Source organism: Vigna umbellata, chromosome 6 (assembly GCF_029865625.1).
Source record: "Vigna umbellata cultivar VRB3 chromosome 6, Vumbellata_1.0, whole genome shotgun sequence".
NCBI lineage: Eukaryota > Viridiplantae > Streptophyta > Magnoliopsida > Fabales > Fabaceae > Vigna > Vigna umbellata.
Window position 1 is genome coordinate 12,890,284 of NC_142170.1, and position 23,863 is coordinate 12,914,146.

Genomic DNA, 23,863 nt, shown 5'->3' on the forward strand with positions numbered 1-23,863 from the left:
TATCGTTCCTAAGCAAATAAATGTATTTTATAAATAATTAAACAAAATGTGCATTAACTGTCACACAAATTCAACTTTCATACATTCTTATTTTTGTCAGGATGTACAAATTTAAATATTTCGTGTTTTAGTTTTAAATTTACTGGTGAAAATATACCAACGTGTATATATTTTGTTATGATAACAAAAAATAATAAAATTATAAACTATAAAAATAAATACAAATAAATTTTATAATATAAGATAAATTTTATTTATTTTGTAGATATTTATTTATTATAGATAGTTTTTTTAGTTAAAAAATGATTAGATTTTAAAATGTCAAATAAAAAGAATTTGAATAAAAAATGTTTAAATTTAAAAAAATCATTTAAAGAATAAAATTAATAAAATAATTATTTTAGATTAAAAGAACTTTCAATCTTGGCGGCTCCGCATCAAGTCTCAAGGACCTTTTAGTCTCTTTTGATCTCAACCAGTCGACTTTTCAATATTGAGAGCTTCGTTTGACATTAATATAGCCTCGTTCGACTTTATCATCTTAATATATTTTGTCTTCAATAACTTGACCATTCGAGATTAAGGGCGTATTAGCTTCTTTCAACCTCAACTTGTCGAATTTTTAGTCTAGACAACTTCTTCGTTTGACCTTGACATAGTCTCATTTAACTTCATCGTCTTAGCCTTTTTCGGCTTCAACAACTCAGTTGTTCAGCCTCGTCTGCATCTTGGCCTCCTATGGCCTCAATCTATCGACTTTTCAATTTTGATACCTTAGTAGTTTAGCCTTATTTATGTGTTGGCATCTTTCAGCCTCAACATATCAACTTTCTAGTCTTGACAGTCACTCGTTCGGCCTCATTTGCGTCTTGGCCTCTTTCGACCTTAACTTGTCAACTTTTTAGTTTTCACAGCTCGGCCGTTAGTCCCCATCTACGTCAATAGCATATTTTACCATGATTTCAGTGTCGAATTGAGAGAAAATATCAACTCTTTCTTAGCTTTTTGCCTTGTAAATCCTAGTTTTCATTTAGTTTCTTAAGTGGTTGCATCTTAAACTTTAATGATTCAATTTCATCACTAATCCCCATTTTTTAGTATGTTTTGGTCATTTACATCCAAGCTTGTATGCCAAACTGAAGAACTGAAGAACCGAAGAACCATATAAGCAAGAATGAAGGTAAAAGAGGAAGTTTTGAGAGAAAAGATAAATGCTGAAGCTGGGGTGCGGCTGGCGTGCAGCTGAGCGCCACCTGACCAGACTTGCTGTAGCTGAGCGGTACAACTCTGTGCAGTTGAGCGCCACCCGATCCGACTTGCTGCCGCTGAGCGGCATAGATTTTGTGCAGCTGAGCGCCAGCTCTCTGGAATGCTGTCGCTGGGGTGCAGCTGGCGTGCAGCTGAGCGCCAGCTCTCTGGAAATGCTGATGTGGCAAATTTGGTCTATTTAGGGTTGAAACTTGAAGGGATTTGGATCTTTTGCTGCCCAAACACGATTTCTCTCATTTGGAGCTCTTGGAGGCGAGGTAGGAGCTGTGGGAACAGTCCTTCTTCACCCTTGGGTCTTCTTCCTTCTTCCATTTCCACCATTGTTGTAAGCTTGAGCTTTCCTTTCATGGAGGGCTAGTTTCATTGTTGTTGGGGGATTGATGTAGCCACTGAAATCTTATGTAAACTACTACGTTTTGAATGAATATATGCCTCTTTCATTGATTGGTAGTGTTTAATTCCTTTTCTTAATGCTTGTTGTGAAGTTGCTACCCATTACATGATTTTAGGGTTTGCTTGATATTGGGAAATGTTGAGTAAATCTGGACTTGGATTAAACACCTAAAGGAAATAGTATCTAGGGATAGAATTAGGACCTTTGGTTGTCTTAGATCTCAATTCTTAATGCGGAAATAATTGTTAGATCTTCCAAGGAATTGAAGCCTAATAAGGAAGTCTAGGCTCTCTTTACCAAGGGATTGGGTTTGAGTAATTTAGTAGATTGACATTGGCATATTAATGAAGAGGAAGTGATTTTCTATACATAAGAATGAAGTAGGTGAAAGCATACCCCCAACAATACCATTCCATATCATTTCTAATCTTTCCATTTCCAAGTGTTTGAGTATCTAAGATCACTTTCATCAATTATGTTTCATGTTTACTTTAATTGCACAAAAACACAAATTATGAAGCATTCTTTAGTCTAAGTTAGTTGGAAATTATACGATTCTTTGGTGACACGAGTCTCTTGGGAAACGATATCCGGTCTTACCGGTTTTATTACTTGAAACGATTTGGTACACTTGCCAAAGTCTCAACAACGTCTTAGCCTATTTTTCCCTCAACCTGTCAACTTTTCAGTCTTGACAGCTTGGTTGTTCGACTTCATTTGCGTCTTGGTCTCTTTCGATCTCAATCTATCAACTTTTCAGTCTTGACAAATCGACTATTTGACCTCATCTACAACTTAGCCTTTTCCCTCCTCAACTTGTTGACTTTTCAGTCTTGATAGGTGGCCATTCGACCTCATCAAAGGCGTCTTGGCTTTTTTCAACCTCAACCTATTAACTTCAGTCGACAACTCGGTCATTTGGCCTTAATGTCTTCTTGACCTCTTTCGGTCTTAACTTGTTGACTTTTCAGTTTTGGCGACTTAGTTGTTTGGTCTCATCTGTCCTTGGCCTCCTTCAACCTTAACCTGTCAATTTTCTAGTCTTGACAATTTAGCCTATTTCAGTATCAACATTTTGACTTTTGTCTTCACTGTTCAGCCATGGCAAAAATATTCTAGAACACGGGTATCCGCGAGTAAAATCCGCGGCGAGTAGTTACTATCCGCAGATATTTACTATCCGCGGGTAACGGGTAACGAGTATTTTAATAGCCGCTTCTAAACGGGTCGGGTATGGGTAGTATACTACTTGACCCGTGGGTACCCGTTACCCGCAAAAAATAAAAAAAAATTAATTTATATATTTTTAATTAAAAATAAAATAAAATATATTTTATTAAGTTAAATTTAATTAAAATTAAATTTTAATTTATATTTAATTTAATTTATATTATATTATATATATTTTTTTTGTAATTTTATTTAAATTTTATTTGAAAAATGTATAAAATATTTTTTTTTATTTTTTGCGGGTATCCGCGGGTTTTAAAATACCCACGAGTATTTTTTAAACGGATACCTGGTATGGTAGCGGGTTGGGTAGCAAGTACAGTTTTATCCGGCGGGTCAAGTTGCGGGTAAGCACTATATGTGCCCGACCCGACCCATTATCATCCCTAGCCTCGACCCCTCGGTCTAATATCATTGGCCAACTTCATTCTTGGAAGCTTAGTCTCGCCCTATTGGCCTCACCTTCACAGCCTACTGAGGCGATCAACATGTCAGTCAAAGAAGAGTTTACCCAAGTGAACCTTTCCGCACCCTTCAACCTCTTGGTCAAGGAAGAGTTACCAAAGTGAACCTCTGCCCACTGATCAAACACCGACATAGTCAAGGAAGAATTATAAAAAAAAAGGAAACCCTCTCATCTCACAAGGGTTTGATTTAGAAAGAGTTCTGAAAAAAATAACCGTTCTGAACTATTCACCTTAAAAATGGTTGAAACTCATCTAATCAACTTACTACAAAAGGCATGATTAATGGTTAATGATGAGTTGTAACTAAGGAATCCCTCGTAATCAGATTACAACTTTTGGCACATAAGCATAGGATACCAAACGACCAAATTCCAATCCCCTTACAAATTATTTAAAGCTCGAACTTAAGGCATGTGTACCATATTCTTATCCCATCAATGAGATTACCAACCATCAACCAAACTATCTAATTCTAAGACTAATCACATTTTTGATTGACTACTCTGGTCAACTTTCCTTAATCGGTTGACTATTCTCTATCAATCATAACTCCTTTATCATCTATCTTTTTTTATAAATATCATCGAAGCAATTTAAACGTACAATAAATTCTTACAAAACAAAACTTGGATTTTAGAGAATACGTCAGAAACCGAGCAGGTGACTTTTACCCACACCCGATTTCTTCACAATTTTCATCTGCCTAAATATCATATATTGATTTTTTTAATTTCTTAATATGTAATCGTTTTTATAATATTTAAGACGCTACCTTGACACAACAATGGCACAGATAGAAATGCGAATATGTAGGAGAATCTAAACTTATATGGTATAAATATTAAATTCGTTATTTAGAGCTAACGATCACGAATGTGTAATAAAAATTGAAAATATCATTGTAATATGTAATAAATATTGATAATATCATTGTAACGATATTATTTAGATTGTACTTTTGCTTAATTTATCATAAACTTTGTGATAGCATCTTTATGGTGTAGAAAGATAAGTTCCATAACCGCCTCTACTTTCCGCATTCTGAAAAAAATATGTTTTACCAATCCTACGGAGCACAGACAGTGACATATCCTTTTCGCAATAGCGATAAGCCAAGGCGTGATTCACTAGATAAATCCTTTGCGCCAAAACTCTTTTCCACTTTTTTTTAAGTTTTACTATTCAATTTTATATTGTCTGCTCTGTGCAACGTTTCATTTCTTTATTCGTTTATTGCCTAATCGTCCTACGTAGGTGAGTTGGAGACACCTCTGCCCAGAGTAGGAGTGAGAAGATTGAATCGCTGTTTATTTGTTTGGTTCTGATCACAAATATGAAGTGGAAGTAACTATGTGCTGTGAAAAACCGTAAGAGTTTGTTACTATTACCGAAAGAAGAAAGCTGTTCCGTTCGTTTCCATGGGATCGTTGAAAACGGAGGAAAAGGGAGAACAAGATCTTAAGGTGTCGAATGAGGCTATCGCGTATGTTAACGGAGTTCGTAAAGTGTTACCTGATGGATTGGCTCATTTGACTCTTCTTGAGTATCTCAGAGGTATCGTTTTCTGTTTTTTTTTTTTTTTTTTTAATTTATAGCAAATTGGAGCTCGATTTGGATATTTGAGAACACTGGTTAAGTTGGAATAACTCCAGAGCTGATTTTTTGCAACTGTTTGATCCGTTCCCTAGCTTACTTCACTTGCGTGAGATTATGGCAACTTCTTAAGCTGGGTTTATGAACTGAAGATTTATTATTATTATTATTATTATTAATATTATTTTAGAATTTGTTGATTGGTAGCTAGAAAATTGTAACACGTGGTGTTCTTGTATCATCAGTTGTTATTTATTTGCAAAGTCAAGGCGTTTCATGATTCATTTATTTCAGAGGTGCTCAATTTTGGATTGTTCGTGTAAAATTTTCTTCATGGTGAAGATAACCTAATTATGTGTTTTTCCACCTTGTTTGGAACAAAAGACATAGGTCTGACTGGGACTAAACTGGGCTGCGGAGAAGGTGGTTGTGGAGCTTGCACAGTTATGGTTTCTTATTATGATAGAAACTCGAGGAAGTGCTCGTAAGTGTCTTTCACTCTTTCTCGTGCCTTGATGTTTTGATGCTCCTTCATGTGAAACTCTTCTTTCTTGTATCTTGACATCAAATTTACTATTTTAGTGTGAAAATTGAAAATGTTCTTTCAGACACTATGCTATCAATGCTTGCTTAGCTCCTCTGTATTCTGTAGAAGGGATGCATGTGATTACAGTGGAGGGATTGGGAAGCTGCAAGCGTGGACTACACCCTGTCCAGGTGACACATACTCATAATATCTTCTTTTGTGATGCTTTTGGTTTAGTTAGCTGCTATTGAGTATCCTTGTCTTGTTTGGTTTCTCATGGTGTCATGTCTTTATCTTCGGGCTTTTGGCTTAAATATGGTTTTTGTTTTGATGACTCAATGAAATCTTATTTGTGGCTCTTGTTATTTTTTTAACCTTTTCATTTTGATAATAGATTTTTTTATTTTGTTCTTATATCCCTAATTTTGTGTAGAAACACTTTGAACAGTGAAATGAAGCGATTTAGATAACGCTCTTACTGGACAAAAATAAAATAATTCTTTTTATCAGGGATGAATACACTTATTAGCGATCAAAAACAGTAACTTCATGGACAAAAAATATATTTGAGTCTTTTAAATGTATATTTACCTGTCAATACTTTGAACTTAACCTTTTATCTCTTCAGGAATCCCTGGCTCGCACTCATGGTTCGCAATGTGGATTTTGTACACCTGGTTTTGTCATGTCAATGTATGCATTGTTGCGATCAAGTCAAGCACCACCCAGTGAAGAACAAATAGAAGAATGCCTAGCAGGAAATTTATGTCGGTGTACTGGTTACAGACCCATCCTTGATGCATTCCGTGTCTTTGCAAAAACTAGCAATGACCTATATACTGGTGTTTCTTCAGTGAACCTTGAAGAAGGCAAGTCTGTTTGCCCATCAACAGGAAAACCTTGTTCATGCAACTTAAACAATGTAAATGATAAATGTATGGGCAGTGATCATAGTAGATATGAACCTATTTCCTATAATGAAATAGATGGGACCAAATACACAGAAAAGGAACTTATTTTTCCTCCCGAACTGTTTTTAAGAATACCAACCTCATTAAACTTGACTGGATTTGGTGGGCTAATGTGGTATCGACCTTTAACACTTCAACATGTATTAGATTTGAAAGCAACATATGATAATGCAAAATTGATAGTTGGTAATACTGAAGTAGGAATTGAGATGAGGCTAAAGAGAATGCCGTATCGGGTTCTTATTTCTGTAATGCATGTGCCGGAACTAAATGTTTTGGATGCAAAGGCTGATGGAATCGAGATAGGTGCTGCAGTAAGACTATCTGATCTTATGAATTTCTTAAAAAAGGTTGTAACTGAGCGAGCTGCTCATGAAACTTTGTCTTGTAAGGCTTTTATTGAGCAATTGAAATGGTTTGCTGGAACACAGATAAGGAATGCTGCATCAGTTGGTGGTAATATATGTACTGCCAGTCCAATATCTGACCTGAATCCCCTATGGATGACATCTAGAGCAAAATTTCACATTATTGATTCTAAAGGAACTATAAGGACAGTCCTGGCAGAAAATTTCTTCCTCCCAGGCTATCGCAAGGTAGATTTGGCAAGTGGTGAAATCTTGCTGTCAATATTCCTGCCTTGGAATAAGACTTTTGAGTTTGTGAAAGAGTTTAAACAGTCTCACAGAAGGGATGATGACATTGCAATTGTAAATGCTGGTTTTCGTGTTCATCTTCAGGAACATGGTGAAAACTGGCTGGTTGCTGATGCATCGATTTTTTATGGTGGGGTGGCTCCATATTCACTTGCAGCAACAAAAACTAAGGAATTTCTTGTAGGAAAGATTTGGGACCAAGATCTGTTGCAAAATGCATTGAAAGTCCTACAAAAGGATATATTACTCAAGGACAATGCCCCTGGTGGAATGATAGAGTTCCGGAAATCTTTGACTCTAAGTTTCTTTTTTAAATTTTTTCTGTGGGTGTCTCATCAAATGGATAGCATCAAAGAGGGTATACCATTATCCCATCTATCTGCAGTGCACTCCGTCCACCGCCCACCAATCACTGGATCTCAGGACTATGAAATCCTGAAACGTGGGACTTCAGTGGGTTCTCCAGAGGTTCATCTATCTGCAAGACTTCAGGTTTGTTGAACATGTTTGGCAAAGTCATTTCCCAAGTTTACATTAATGTATTCTTGCCTAAATTATTTATAAAATAATGCGTCTTTTTCCCTGCTTCTCTTTTTGTTTAACTTGCAAATGTGATTGTATGAGTGATTAAATCCTAATACTTATTACTTATTATCTCTACATAGTGGACTTTAAACCGTGGCAGGAATTTGTTACCTTTTGACCCTATAAAGAAGTCAGATGTCAAACCTGAAATGCTATGAAGAAACATATACTGTCTCGGTTGTCCCCATATTTTTCATATGCTAAATGCAACTTCTATTTCTTTATATTTAGTTTTGCACTTATCATTCCTATGTCTTGACATGTTATTGGCATTGATGCCTTCTGGGACCATTCAATGATATACATCGATTAGTTTCTTACATACAAAAAACATAAGCTTTGAAACTATATTCCTTTTTGTTGGCTACTTTTTTTATCTAAATTTTGAATATATGGGATCCTTGATTTTAGTTTATCCAGCAAATTGTAATCATATTAATTGAGTCTTTCCTATATATTTTGTGTCAATGAGTTGCCTGTATCGTTTGTTACCCACACTTTCTCTTGTGTTTGGCGTATGTAGTCATTTTCTGCAAATTATGCCTTTACTTTTCTGTTGAACGCTTGGCTATCAGGCTAACATAACTTGCACTCAGGTTACAGGAGAGGCAGAATATGTTGATGACACGCCAATGCCTCCAAATGGTTTGCATGCTGCCTTAGTTTTGAGTAGAAAACCTCATGCCCGAATAATTAGTATTGATGATTCAGAGGCCATATCTTCACCTGGATTTGTGGGCATATTTCTGGCCAAAGATATACCAGGTCATAATAAAATTGGACCAGTTGTTGCTGATGAGGAGCTTTTCGCTGTAGATCATGTCACTTGTGTGGGCCAGGTATCTATTTTTGAGATTAAAGGGAAAGGAGTTCTGACTTCAATATACACACTTTCCTCTTCATGCTTTAAATCCATCACAATCTTCTGTAAATTAGTCTTTCCAATTAGCTTATCACTAATCATAAAAATATACAACAAATTATACTTCGAGATCTTGTTTTATATTATAATGAATTTCCCGGTTCACTGGCTTCTTACCCAATCACACCGGAATAATCATTTGGCCTCCCACTGACGACTGCCTATTATCTTCTGTATGCATTTGACCAAATCTCAAAGTTGAAAGATGACATTTGCATGCAGTAGTGATAAATTTTAATGAAATATCTAGTCTTGCATTAGCCTTTTGCCATTATTAGTCAATGGGATATTCATGTATGCTTCCAGGTTATAGGAATAGTTGTGGCCGATACTCATGAAAATGCAAAGATTGCAGCAAGTAAAGTTGATGTTAACTATGAGGAGCTTCCAGCCATCCTTTCAATACAGGATGCTATCAATGCTAGAAGTTTTCATCCCAACACAGAAAAGCGTTTGAGTAAAGGTGACGTTGATCACTGTTTTCAATCAGGTCTATGTGATAGAATAATTGAAGGGGAAGTTCTCATGGGAGGTCAGGAACACTTTTATCTGGAGCCACAGAGCAGTTTGATATGGACACTGGATGGTGGAAATGAAGTTCATATGATATCATCTACTCAAGTAAGTTACACAATTTTGTAGCGAATTTGTAATACGTGTACTTTTCTGAAACTGAAGTTGTCAGAAGTCTTTAATTTGTTTAATCCTATCTATTGCTTTATGGAAAGATTCAGCGATGTATGTCTGAACCACTTTTGTATTCATATGCAATTATGTATTGAGACCTGTAGATATATATAATGATCATAGAAGAGTCAAACAATGGACAAATAGTAAATAGAAGAGTTAAAAAATACAACTTATTCCATTTTGGAAACTTTGGCTTTGGCATAACTAATATTTCTTAAGTAAGGCATGCTGTACAACTCAAAATGGGATATAGGGTATACTGAATTTTGAGTTGAATAATTGAATAAACGGGCTTATTTTTATGTCAGCAGTTTTATGTAAAGCTTTGGCTAGAAAAATATGCAGCAGAAAAGACCTTATTAAGAGATGGTGCTCATGTGGACATCTTTGAAATTTTATTTTATGATGGTATTGGCATTGAGAAGGATAGACGACTAAGTAAAGAGAATTACCAACATGTTCAGATGGTTCCTTTGCTTCCATTTTGACAGGGTGGAAACATTTAGTCCTCTGTTTTTCTGTTGCAAGGCTTTTTGTGGGAGCTGGTGTTGTTTTCTTCATTTTCACTTTCTTATTTAGCTGTGTTATATAGGCCTAGATCTATGTAAGGAAGTAATGCATGTGTGTTATTGTTGAATGGTGCTGGCTGGTGTTGGTCGTAACTTAACCTTGAAGGAAATAACAGCATTGTGTTGTTGCAGGCTCCTCAGAAGCACCAGAAATATGTTTCTCATGTTCTTGGCCTTCCCATGTCAAAGGTAGTTTGCAAAACAAAGCGAATTGGTGGTGGGTTTGGGGGGAAGGAGACAAGATCAGCCTTTATTGCTGCTGCAGCTTCAGTTCCGTCCTATCTGTTAAATCGGCCGGTGAAAATCACGCTGGACCGAGATGTAGACATGAGGATTACTGGGCAACGCCATAGTTTCCTTGGGAAGTACAAGGTATAGACTGTTGTTTACTCTCATTTAAGTGGTGTTTTTATTTACTCACATCAATATTTTACTGAAATTAAATCCAGTGAAATTTTTGTATTCTTACAATATAAACATGTGATACTTTCGCTCACTATTTTTTCCATAATTTGAGTTTGAGAATATCTTCTATTGATGTTTGCTCTGCAAGCCCATAATTGACTGTTTAACATTCTTTGTTCTTTCCTTATTGTGATGTTCATGACAACCCTCCCCCACCCCATTTATCTTGTGCCTCTAGGGTGGAGGTCAGCTACATGGATTACACAATTCTATTGATTTCTGTCAATAACCTAAACTTCTGAAAATCGTTTATACTAATATTTAATGGCTTCTCCTAATGTTTTCATAGGTAAGTGTACCCTTTTTAAATGGATTATCATCATCCATTTGATCCTCCATTTTCACTCTAGCCTTTTGTGGTCTTTCTATCAGATGACTAAACCTGCTTAAGAAAGTTTCTATAATTTTCTCTTCAAGCAGTGTTACTCCAAACTCACATGGTTTAGTTTTTTATTTTTTTAAAAAAAATTATTTTATTTTTCCACATGTCATCGTTGGTATTTCATCAGCACAAATTCTTTGGCCTTGTTGGTACTTCACTCCTCATCATTCACTATCACAGAGCATAAGTAGTCTTGTAGACGGCATTTCTCCATTTCCACCTAGCTTAAATTCTATGTGTGATATCACCATCAGTATCCCCATCACTTTATAAGTTATATTAATATACTGAAGATACCTAATTTTTTCAACTCCTCTTGTAATGAATTCATCAATTTTCACCTCCAGAGCAGTGATAACTCGTCTCCTTTGGAACTTGCATTACATTTGCAAAGTCCTTCCTTTTTTATGCATAAATGATTTGATTTCAAAACCTCTCTCCTTGACTAAAACTTCTATAAATTGAGATTTACACCTCTTGACTCATTAGCTAGGGCCATAGGGTCCTGAAAAAAAAAGTGAGTCAGTAACTCTTGCCTCAAATATGCCAAGTTTGTGCGAGTATCTGAGATCTTGATATTGAACTCAATGCTGGAAAAAAATCTTACCAAGAGATAATTAACCTTGCTCTGCTTCTTGCTAATCCGTGATTTTGTACATTCTTGTTCCTTCCAATTGTTTTCGGTAACAGCATTTTTTTCTTTTTTGTTTTTGTAGTTGAGTTATTAATGAGAGTTATTGTTCGATTCAGGTTGGATTTACAAATGAAGGGAAGGTACTTGCAGTGGATCTTGAAATTTATAACAATGGTGGAAACTCACTGGATCTTTCACTTGCCATCCTTGAACGAGCTATGTTTCATTCAGACAATGTGTATGAAATACCAAATATGAGAATATTGGGGAGAGTTTGCTTCACTAATTTCCCTAGCCACACTGCTTTCCGTGGATTTGGTGGACCTCAAGGCATGCTCATTACTGAAAACTGGATTCAACGGATTGCTGTGGAACTCAAGATGAGCCCAGAAAAGATAAGGGTAAGTTGCAGAATTTTGAATTTCTTTCTTTTTTAGATGTACATTTGAAATTTCACTGTGATCCCACTTGATTTTGGATACTATAGTCAATCTTCCTGAACTAAGTTTCTTAATAGGAAATTAACTTCCAAGGAGAAGGATCCTTTCTGCATTATGGTCAGCAAGTTCAGTACAGCACACTAGTCCCATTGTGGAATGAACTTAAATTATCTTGTGACTTTGCGAAGGCACGTGAAGAAATTGACCAATTCAATAGGCATAATCGCTGGAGGAAGCGTGGCATTGCTATGGTTCCTAATAAGTTTGGTATATCCTTTACAACGAAGCTTATGAACCAGGTAAATTCCGAATTCTGTCATGATATTTGAATTTTTTAAAAATGAAAAGTAAAGTGAATTCTAATGAAATTCTAGGAAATAAGGAAAAGCTTGTGAAGTTCGTTTTATTTGTTTTTGTGGTAGCGAAATTTCTAGCATACAAGATTGGGTAGCTGCTGTTAGGGAATAGGCCCAGAGTTATTTCTAATATAGATGTTTTTTTTCTCATTTGGTTTCTTCCTTTTTTTATTTTTAAATTAAAAATTTTCTGTATTTCATTGTCAACTATCAGGTATCAAGATTTCTCAGAACAATTGTTTAATTAAAATGAATCGGTGCATTCAGCTCTAGCCAATACAAATTCCCTTCAAAATAGCTTTAAGCACTATTATTCTGATAGCAGTTGCTATCAAGTAATGCATTTTTCTTTATTATATATCTCCAAAATATGATAATGGAACGAGCAGAAGCTCCCAAACATTAGAGATGAGACTCTAGCTCCTCTTCTCCTCTCTGCTCTAGAAAGCAAACTACTCTTAGTGTCTCTCTTTAACTAATTTCCCCCCTTTTCTTTCTGCGCCTATAATGAAATATGGGCTCTAACTTTTTTGGGCTTCAGGTGTAAAGACAAGGTTTAGGAACCTTGATAGGCTTGGGGTTTGGGCATCATATTCTTTCTTAGACCTCTCTTACATCAGAGAAAGTATATAAAGAGAAATTTCTTTAAAAAATTGCAATTGAGAGGGGAAAGTTGATATGGAAATGAGAGTTCAGGTTATCTCTACATGTAATAAATCTGTCCATGAAGGGATTACATGGCTTATTCTGCTGCTTGCATTTGCTTATTGTTCATATTTTTGTGCTGCTTTCATTTAGAATTTTCTTTTGCATTTTACTCCAATTTTTATTGTGAGATCATTGCATTATTAGATAGTAATAATGGTGTACTTTCATATTTTCCTAATAACTGTAGGCTGGTGCTCTGGTTCAAGTCTATACGGATGGAACAGTTTTAGTTACCCATGGGGGTGTAGAAATGGGGCAAGGATTGCATACCAAGGTTGCCCAAATTGCTGCTTCGGCTTTTAATATCCCTCTTAGTTCTGTTTTTATATCAGATACTAGTACTGACAAGGTATTGAGTTACTCTTTCTACGCGTTTGTTGTCTTTCTTCTTGGAAATTAGTGTATGCTACTAGTAGAATACCAGATAAATAATTTATCACTTTCTTTTTTCTCATTTCCTTGCCACTTTTTTGAGTTTTTAGTGAAGTGCACTTGTTCCAAGAGAAAAGAAAATCAGCAAAGTCATATTCAAGGTTTAGAACTCCAAACTCCAGTTGGTAGTTTTAGAAAGTTGCATAGATTTGCAAAATATAATTAAAAGAAAATCGTTGTAATCATTTTATATATCAAGAAGTAAGTTTAAGTCTAACTCATCCTCACAACATTGACTAGTAAGTAAAAGTTTACAGTCATTTATATATTGTAATTAGTTTTATCTTTAGTTGGTATAGGATTTCCGGAATCATAGAAAACTAGATCATAAGAGACTGGTGTTTGGAACCTTGCTGTTTACAAATATTTTTAACATAGTAATATCCTATATCCTTAATTACTTTCTGGTTCATTTTGATTATCCTTTTCCATTCCCCCCTTGCCCTTTCTTGAATCTTGGACTATTGTTTTTGATGCTAAATTGCTTGATCTCCTCATGCTTGCTGCAAAATTAGGTTCCTAATGCTTCTCCAACAGCAGCTTCTGCAAGTTCTGATATGTATGGAGCAGCTGTTTTAGATGCATGTGAGCAGATAATGACACGCATGAAACCTATTGCTTCACAGCATAACTTCAACTCATTTGCTGAGGTAATCAAATTTTTAACTTTGCTTCTTAGTCAACCTATCAACTCAGAATAAATGACTAAATAAGCAAATTTTGTCATTGTATTTCATGGAAGCTGTATTTCTATATAAATGTTAGATTTAAGTTTTTGGTCCCTAAAATTATGTCGCTAAAATATGTTTGGATTTTTCTTTTGGTTCCTAATATTCCTTTACTTTGGTACCTAAAAAAATTATCTTGTTTTTCATCCTTCAAAATTTTTTGATTTTTCAGTGGTCCTTGATATATTTTTAGATTTTCTTTCTTAGTCAGCAAAATATTTTGAGGTTTCTTTTGGTCCTTGAATTTTTTTTTTAATCACGATTTTCTATCATATCATGACATGTCAGATTAACAGAGTCAATGTAATGATATAGATGAAATAAAAAATAAGAGATATTGAAGGACAAAAGGAAAGAGTTGTTAGAAACCAAATGAAATCCAAACATAGTTTGGAGAACAAAATTATTTAAATCTCAAAATTATTGGAAAATAAATGCTGAGGAGTTGAGAGGTGTGAGAGGAAATTAAGAAAATGTTTAGGCTCTGTAGAATCTCTAAAAAGTTAAAAACAAAAGGCACTTTAATAGATCTTACATATTTTCATATAAATATATATCTTGGGTCTCAAGATGAAAAAGATAGAAGTGATTATATTAGGTACAGGATTTTAATAGAAATTATATCTGCTATGTTACGAATTCTGCTAAAGTGTGCAGGCCATATAGTGCTACATAAGACTATATCAAGAAGTCTTTACATGACAAGGAACTTTCGATTGTCTCTATTGCTACAAGGTGTCGTTTGATTGAAAACTATTGAACCCGTTTGGTTATGCTTTTGTTATTGTAGCTAGTTCGTGCGTGCTATGCAGAGCGAATAGACCTTTCTGCCCATGGATTTTATATTACGCCTGATATTGGTTTTGATTGGGTGACGGCTAAAGGAAAGCCTTTTAGATATTTCACTTACGGGGCTGCATTTGCTGAGGTTGAAATTGACACCTTGACCGGAGATTTCCACACGAGAATGGCAAACGTATTTCTGGATCTAGGTTATTCTCTGAATCCAGCAATAGATGTTGGACAGGTACTTTTTTTTATAATTGTTTATTGTTAATTTTTGAATATACAAGGTTAAGGATGGAAAACTAGCACAGCAGAGACGACAAAAATTCCTCTAAACGGAAATCAGAAAACTTGATAGAAAATATCTTAAGTCAGTTTCCTGATATTTTACAATGCTAAATAGAATTTGGCTTTAGTAAATAAGTTAAATATCTTTAAGCATGTTTTAAAACGAAATGCTTGTGTTCACTTTTTGGGTTGATCAGAGAAAGTACAATATATTGTTTGATTGTAGTGAAATAACTTTGGGTTAATATGCAATGGTTTCATTTTATGAGAATTATGAAAATTTTCAAAAACTGTTTTTCGAGTAGTCTTTATTGCAGGATGTTTGGTTCTGGTTTCTTTGTACCAAGACGCTTTTGGGAAAATGCTGAAAGTTATCTTCTTTTCGTGTGTAGAAGATTAAACACTCTAAGATTCCTTTGAATTACAAGTTTCTCCCTATTTTTGAATTGTTATATTTTTTTATGATAATTTCATATTTTGTTCTTGCTATTTATTTTCACAGATCGAGGGAGCTTTTGTTCAAGGTTTGGGTTGGGTAGCTTTAGAAGAACTTAAATGGGGAGATGCAGCACATAAATGGATCCCGCCTGGATACCTTTACACAACTGGACCTGGAGCTTATAAAATTCCTTCTGTGAATGATGTTCCCTTCAAATTTAACGTCTCACTTCTGAAGGTATAATCCTGAACCCTGAACAATTATTCTTTTTGTCTTTTCTTGAGGTAAGTGGATTATTCACCTTGAAATGCTTTCAATGTGCTTACATTTTCCAGTGGCACATCTCAGAGATACCGAGGATATTTGTAAAGATGAAAAATGAACAAAGATAATCATTTAATTAACAAAAAGTACTGGCCCAATTCTGGTATTAGGGAAGAATAGATCTATTAATAGATTTGACGCTGTTCATAAAAAAAATCATGTGTTACATTACATGCCTTTAGGAAGAGGGGAAAAAAAGGAGTTGATTTATGTAGTGGGAGTTTGAGATATAATGGAGAGAAATAAAGAGGATAAGTGGAAATAGATGAAAAAGAGAGTGAAAGATTAATTTATTTCATCTATCCCTCTCTTTTTTTTATTTCTCACCTACCAAACAGAATAAAAACATTATAGGAAAGAAAATGAGAAAAAATGAAATAGTTTTTATCTATTAGCTAAAATTGACATGCATAAGTTGGTTTGGAGAAGTTCTTTCACATTAGTTCCCATATAAGTTGATTCGGAAGAAAGTATTTTAACTTACGAAAAGCTTGCTTATTTTTTTGGCATTTTCTTCTCATGCAAAATATTCTTACAATAATTTATCCTAACAAATCCATTGATATTGTGGTAATTGATGATAATAAATTTTCTTTCTTCTGCTAACTGAATATAATTCCCACAAGCTGATTTAAATATGTTGAAATTTATGCCTAAAATCGTGAGAGCTGTGTTGTTATTTTCTTTTGGTATTTATTTACAGAAACACATTGCTACATTTTATCTTTAGCCTCTTAATTTCTCAAAAATTGTTTTCATACTTCCTTTACTCCATTCACCACTTCTGCACGCTCTCAGATGACCACAAAGATTAAAATACTGATGTGTTACATAGCGTTTGAATCGTAGTATCAGTCATATATAATCACAATTTAATAGAGATGTTGAATGCTTTCCACATGACATAAAGCCATTTATCGGTGATTAACTTGGCTGTTTAGCACAATAATCACAAATTGAAGATATCAACATGATAACTTACCTTGTTTTTGATTGGTAGGGTCATCCAAATGTCAAGGCCGTCCATTCTTCCAAAGCTGTTGGTGAGCCTCCATTTTTCCTAGCATCTTCTGTGTTATTTGCCATCAAAGATGCCATCATAGCTGCCAGAGCCGAAATGGGGTGTTATGAATGGTTTCCTCTTGACAGTCCAGCAACTCCTGAGAGAATTCGGATGGCTTGTTTAGATGAATTAACAACGTCCTTTGTTACCTCCGATTTCCACCCAAAACTTAGTGTCTGATCATAGAAAAATCAGGATGTCATAATGAATGTTTCACATATAAAAAACCCAGAAAATACGATGCAGCAATTCACCATAAAAACATTGGCAACTTACTGGCTCTATCTTATCTCTACCTTGCCTGTATTTTTTTAAAGAACTTCTTAATATTATGATAAAGAATCTAATAAAAAAAATAAGAAAATATATTTATTAGGAGAAAATAATATATCTATAAAAAATATTAATTTTTAAAGTAATTTTTTTAATAGTTCTAATGTAATTAATAAAAAAGTTAAAACTATTGATTGCTTTAGAATGGATATTTTGTAAAATGTAAATATAAATATGTAACATGATTTTTGAATTCTAATCATAAATAAAATATGTGATTTATGCTTATTCATAATAGTGTTCTTTTGTTATACGTCTGGTGCATATATCGGTTCCTTAACGAAGATATAGTTTTTTATATTAATTAACAGCCTTAATTAACGTTTATCCTATTGACTTGAAAGTTAATTCCACATTTTTGTCTTAGTAGTCTAAGGCTGAAAACTACAGTTACTTTTATATCAAGTATTTCCACAATTATCATCAAATCAATTACTTTTTAAGTTTAAGGCAAAATTAAAAGGAGTTTAAATGTGGATTACTTTTTAAGTTATTCTGAAATTTGTATAAAAAAATTATTCTGAAAATTTTATAAGTTAAAATGCTTTGGGTATTTTCATACACCAATAATAACTATAATCGACTATAAAAAAACATACATTATGATATAATCAATAAATAAGGGAGACCCACCTTTCTATTTGGTAATATAAAAGCATTAATAATTTGATCTCACTAGTAAAAGAAGGAACCATACAAAACAGGATTTAGAAAAAATATGGTCCCACCACATTTGTTAATGCTATTGATTTTATTTAATTCACGGTAATGGCATAGACAAAATTGGATATATGTCCGTTTATACTTTGTGATCACTGCAATTAGGAGGATGAATTAGACGGAAATGGTATTACTGAGATAATTTTGAAAATTCACAAAATAAATTAAGCTTTTTATTAATGAAGAGAAAAATCGAACTGTTAAATATAAAATATAAGTTTTTTATACTTGATACATGATGAGAGCTAGAGATTCTTTTGCACAACAAATTAATCTGTTGCTCCAGTAGAACAGTTCATTGTCAGCATAAAATTGGTTAGTATGCAGAGGGATATTTTGACATCTGCTAATGAAAAAAACACTTAATAATTAATAATATACTAATGTTTTAACTATATTATTTTAAATTTTTAACTTAAAATATGAATATATTATAATATTATTCAAACGAGTTACAAAGTGAATAGTTTTCAATATCACTTTTGCCGCTAAGAATCACAGTCCTTCCTCGTATTTTGCGTTGCACTTACATTGTTTTGAAGAATTGAAGGTCGCTTCTCTCTCTCACACCCAAAGCCTCAGCCACTATACTTGAAGAAACATTGTAAGGTTCTAATTCCCGTGCCTCTTGTACAATTACAATGTTTAATTATCTATCATGCGTCATAATAGTTAATTAATTAATTGCTCAAGTTAAATGATTAACGTTTTAATTATCTTCGGAATATCCATCCTTCAGTTTCTCCCTTTCCAAATAGGGTTTAGGTTGCATTACATTATTGGTCCCAAGGAGGATATTTCTATTTGAGATGGCATGGTGATTTTCCATTTTGGAATATCTCGTTCAAACTTTTGCCCATGTTGTACTCAAGCATGATTACGCCATCGACTATTGTCTAAGTAGTGTGTGATTGATAAATTAGGAAGAATTTCAGTTGGGTTATGTGCCGTCTTAAATTCCAGAATAATTAACTTTTGGGTTGGTGTTCGTATGTTGATTATTCTGACTAATTAATTAACGTTCGAAAGAGACATGTCGAAAACCCTGTGCTTAATTTGAGTCAATGTCTCTTTATGAGTTTCAGTAGTGCATTATCTGAGTAAACATCAATATCTCATGGAGACAACATGTCTTTTTCTATTATTTATTATTATTATTATTATTATTTATATTTTCTTTCAGATCCCATCATTCTCAAAGATTCCACGTTTAAATCTAGAGACAAACAGCTAATGTTTCGACAAGAGATTACTACGAGGTTCATTTTAATATATCGAATAGAATCTTTTTATCGTAGGAGCAGGGCACGAACTACATTAAGATCATATCATAGAAACAAGGAAATGCCAAAATGGAAACTTAGCAACAAATTAATGTATATAATATCATATGATAAAATTTAAAATTAAGCAAACTTTTGAATTGACACTAACAAATGACTCAACAGGGCTACATTCATAACAAGGCTCTTCAGTGTAGACCCTGTAATATTGACGAAGTCTTAGTGGTAATCGCAGCAATATTTTGCATATATTTATTGAAACGATACAAGTTGATTTAGTTAACTTAATAGCCTGCTGCAGGAGGTGGTGGGGAGTTATAGAGGTAGGGAAGGTGATGTGGCGAGTACTTGTGGAGATGATGAGGAGGTTGAGGTGGAGACTTGTACACATATGGGGACCTATGGACATATGGTGGAGGCATGTGGGATGGAGATGGTGGTGACTCGTAGATATATGGTGGTGGAGGTGAAGGGGATGGAGGAGGTGGAGATTTATAGACATAAGGAGGTGGTGGTGATGGGGATGGTGGTGGCGGAGACTTGTAAACATATGGAGGAGGTGGTGAATGAGATGGTGGGGGAGGAGACTTATAAATATATGGAGGGGGTGGTGATGGAGATGGTGGTGGTGGGGACTTGTAGATGTAAGGAGGGGGAGGTGATGGAGAAGGTGGAGGAGGGGACTTGTACAAATATGGTCGAGGGGGTAAGGGGGATGGAGGTGGTGGAGACTTGTATACATAAGGAGGGGGAGGTGATGGAGATGGTGGAGGAGGAGACTTATATACATATGGGGGAGGAGGTGAGGGGGATGGAGGTGGTGGAGACTTGTAGATATAAGGAGGGGGAGATTTGTAGACATATGGAGGAGACTTGTAAATATATGGTGGAGGAGGTGAGGGGGATGGAGGTGATGGAGACTTGTATACATAAGGAGGGGGAGGTGATGGAGATGGTGGAGGAGGAGACTTGTAGACATATGGAGGAGACTTGTAAATATATGGTGGAGGAGGTGAGGGGGACGGAGGTGGTGGAGACTTGTAGACATAAGGTGGGGGAGGTGATGGAGATGGTGGAGGAGGAGACTTGTAGACATATGGAGGAGACTTGTAAATATATGGTGGAGGAGGTGAGGGGGATGGAGGTGGTGGAGACTTGTAGACATAAGGAGGGGGAGGTGATGGAGATGGTGGAGGGGGAGATTTGTAGACATATGGAGGAGACTTGTAAATATATGGTGGAGGAGGTGAGGGGGATGGAGGTGGTGGAGACTTGTAGACATAAGGAGGGGGAGGTGATGGAGATGGTGGAGGGGGAGATTTGTAGACATATGGAGGAGACTTGTAAATATATGGTGGAGGAGGTGAGGGGGATGGAGGTGGTGGAGACTTGTAGACATAAGGAGGGGGAGGTGATGGAGATGGTGGAGGAGGAGACTTGTAGACATATGGAGGAGACTTGTAAATATATGGTGGAGGAGGTGAGGGGGATGGAGGTGGTGGAGACTTGTAGACATAAGGAGGTGGAGGTGATGGAGACGGTGGAGGAGGAGACTTGTACACATATGGTGGAGGAGGTGAGGGGGATGGAGGTGGTGGAGACTTGTAGACATAAGGAGGGGGAGGTGATGGAGATGGTGGAGGAGGAGACTTGTAGACATATGGAGGAGACTTGTAAATATATGGTGGAGGAGGTGAGGGGGATGGAGGTGGTGGAGACTTGTAGACATAAGGAGGGGGAGGTGATGGAGATGGTGGAGGGGGAGATTTGTAGACATATGGAGGAGACTTGTAAATATATGGTGGAGGAGGTGAGGGGGATGGAGGTGGTGGAGACTTGTAGACATAAGGAGGGGGAGGTGATGGAGATGGTGGAGGAGGAGACTTGTAAATATATGGTGGAGGAGGTGAGGGGGATGGAGGTGGTGGAGACTTGTAGACATAAGGAGGTGGAGGTGATGGAGACGGTGGAGGAGGAGACTTGTACACATATGGTGGAGGAGGTGAGGGGGATGGAGGTGGTGGAGACTTATAAACATAAGGAGGGGGTGGTGATGGGGATGGAGGTGGAGGAGATTTATACACGTATGGAGGGGGTGGTGAAGGAGATGGAGGTGGAGGAGACTTATAAACATATGGTGGGGGTGGTGATGGGGATGGTGGTGGAGGAGACTTGTAGATGTATGGAGGTGGGGGTGAAGGAGAGGGAGGTGGGGGTGACTTATAGACATAAGGTGAAGGTGGAGATTTGTGTGCATGTGGAGGTTTTTTGTGATGGTGGGGTGGGTGTTTTGCATGCTGTGGTGGAGAGTAGTAGGTTGGCTGGGATGCATAGTAAGGCTTATAATCATCTCCAGCGACAGTGATAGCAATTAGACAAAATGCCAATCCATAGATGAGTCGAGGCCAGTGCCTCGGCCCTGCTGATGTTCTCATCTTCTGTCAGTGTGCAGCACCAGTCGCTGTTTAGATGAGCTATGCTCTATGCTTGCATTTGCAGAGTATGCTCGAAACCCTTTATATAGTGTTAACTCTCAGTTATGGCTGATACTGTTTATTTGTTAAAATGCATTGACAGACTGGTTGAGGATTTAATATACATGCTGCACATTCCCCTTTTTGTTCAAATCATTATTCGGAGTTGAAGTTGCGGGCCTCCATTATGTGAATTCATATTTCTTACGATATGGATTAGCAACAAAGTCAAGAAAGAAGGTTCGCAATGGCATGGTTGGACGTAAGAACTAGTTGAAATGGATCAAATTTTGACAATGCGTGTTAAAGCAGCCAGCTATTATTATTTCCATTAAACTTTACAGAACCAGTGATTATATTGGAGCAAGCCAGAAGTACCAAACATCATATTGAAGTCAAATGTCAGGGTGTCGGTCAAAACAAAAACCTACCAGACATCCCTATCAATAGGCAAACTTACATTCTCAAGTCATGACAATGACTACAATTAAAATTATCCCCATGATAATGTGACGTTATAATATAATTTTATCTTGGTATGATTACTGTAGACCATTTTACTGTTTTTCTCATCCGTACAAAATATTGCCTTATGAACCTTTGATCAGTTACCCCATTTTACTAGGTTTTCATGTTTTAACTGTTGATGTAATATTATTGATACTTGACTAATGTTTGTTTTTCCACATTAACATTGAGCATCTAACTAACTAATGTTCTTAGCTGCATTTTGAGTGGTTTCCCTATTCGATTGTAATTTTCCATTACATTACTGGTCTAGTGCGAACTCTGCAGGTAGGACTCATTTTTCCTAGTGATTTCATTATACTTGCTATATGTACTGTTTTAGACATATTAGATAATGCTGCTACTGTTGTTACTCTGCCATCATCGTGTTGTTTTCAGAGGCATGTATTCTACATATAAGACGATCCATTGGTTGCATTTTGATAGTCATTTTAATTGTAGAGATAAACACAACTTGCTCCACTTATTACTCTTTCTGATTTATTATGTTCTTGACATGGTGCTAGATTTATTATGTTCTTGACATAGTTCTAATCTAACCTGGGTTCATAAATAATTGATGTTGACAGTGTCAACGTGTTGGTGTGGCCAGCTGTGGGAAAGGAATTATATTCACAATTTCGTGGGAAGCCATCAATAATCTTCCCTCCCCTCAGGTTCTCCTTAAACCTAATTTCTTTCCCTTAAATTTCATGAAAATAGATAATATCTTGTAAAATTCAACTTCTCTGATATATATAGTAAGAAGCAATTTTAACCATTCCATTTTGGGTTGAGGGGTAAGATTATTATTCTTTTTTATACTTCATTTCACTGGTATGCTTACTCCTTCAAGGAAAACAAAGAGTTGAGATTAATTTTCTATAAAATAATTTTAATATTATATTATATTATATAAATTATGTTTATATGGAGTTTACAAAGTTTAGCTTTTTGGGGAGATAATTTCGGCCATTCAATTTTATATGAATATTCAAGAATAATTTTTTAAAATCAATTTTAATCTAGATGTAGGTATATGCATTCTATGGGCACTTTAAGAAATTTTCTATCAATTTTTTTATTTTCTCCTATTCAATATGTTGAACATATTTTTATTAGGAAATTATAAAAAGTTTGGTCAATTAATTCCTGAATTCACAAATGTTATATCTTAATTTCAGGAATTGAAATGCAATTGTTTATGTAGTTAAATTGATCGATGCTCTTAATTTCATACATTAACTTAGTGTATTATTTTATTTTAAATTTGGTATATATTGGTTCTTGCTTATTCTTTTTTCGTTTTTTAAATTTGAGATATCCTTTAATAAAAAATTTGATTCGTAGTTAAGAGGTGGACTTATTTTAATATATGTTTTTTGTTCACATACATATATTTAAGAGCATGGTTGTCCTTCAACCCTGTTAGTTGGTTATTTTTATTCAACTAAAAACTTCAAATAAGAGTTTGAATCATAAAAATAATATGAGTTTGACCATTATAATAGTATTTAAAAACAATGAGATCAAACCATGTATCAGAATTATAACTCTTTAATTTTTGAATTTAATAAAAAAACCGCTGTATTGAATTTTTGATAAGTATTATTTAAAAAGTGAATGAAT

The 23,863-nt window shown here is 35.3% G+C and overlaps 2 protein-coding genes and 1 long non-coding RNA gene across 4 annotated transcripts; 2 read left to right on the forward strand and 1 right to left on the reverse strand.

Moving 5' to 3' along the window:
• The first annotated feature begins 4,445 nt into the window (after window positions 1–4,445).
• On the forward strand, window positions 4,446–17,199 carry LOC124825199 (xanthine dehydrogenase 1-like). Of its 2 annotated transcripts, none has more exons than XM_047297753.2 (14): window positions 4,446–4,914; window positions 5,338–5,437; window positions 5,562–5,670; window positions 6,108–7,598; window positions 8,288–8,530; window positions 8,920–9,234; window positions 10,005–10,244; window positions 11,470–11,754; window positions 11,871–12,092; window positions 13,045–13,206; window positions 13,805–13,939; window positions 14,808–15,044; window positions 15,594–15,767; window positions 16,855–17,199. In XM_047297753.2, the coding sequence occupies exons 1-14, from the start codon at window positions 4,779–4,781 to the stop codon at window positions 17,095–17,097; spliced, it is 4,092 nt and encodes a 1,363-aa protein (XP_047153709.2). In that variant the 5' UTR covers window positions 4,446–4,778; the 3' UTR covers window positions 17,098–17,199. The 2 variants fall into 2 exon arrangements, with proteins under 2 accessions (XP_047153709.2, XP_047153710.2); XM_047297754.2 differs by having other exon boundaries at window positions 4,773–4,914; window positions 5,606–5,670.
• A 1,246-nt stretch (window positions 17,200–18,445) lies between these two features.
• Window positions 18,446–23,020, forward strand: LOC124825203 (uncharacterized). Its single transcript, XR_015780062.1, has 2 exons — window positions 18,446–18,574; window positions 22,825–23,020. It is a non-coding gene; the product is annotated as an uncharacterized LOC124825203 (long non-coding RNA).
• Window positions 19,331–22,394, reverse strand: LOC124825201 (uncharacterized). The gene has a single exon (XM_088092308.1). The coding sequence runs from the start codon at window positions 21,686–21,688 to the stop codon at window positions 19,538–19,540; it is 2,151 nt and encodes a 716-aa protein (XP_087948434.1). The 5' UTR covers window positions 21,689–22,394; the 3' UTR covers window positions 19,331–19,537.
• Window positions 23,021–23,863: the final 843 nt, after the last annotated feature.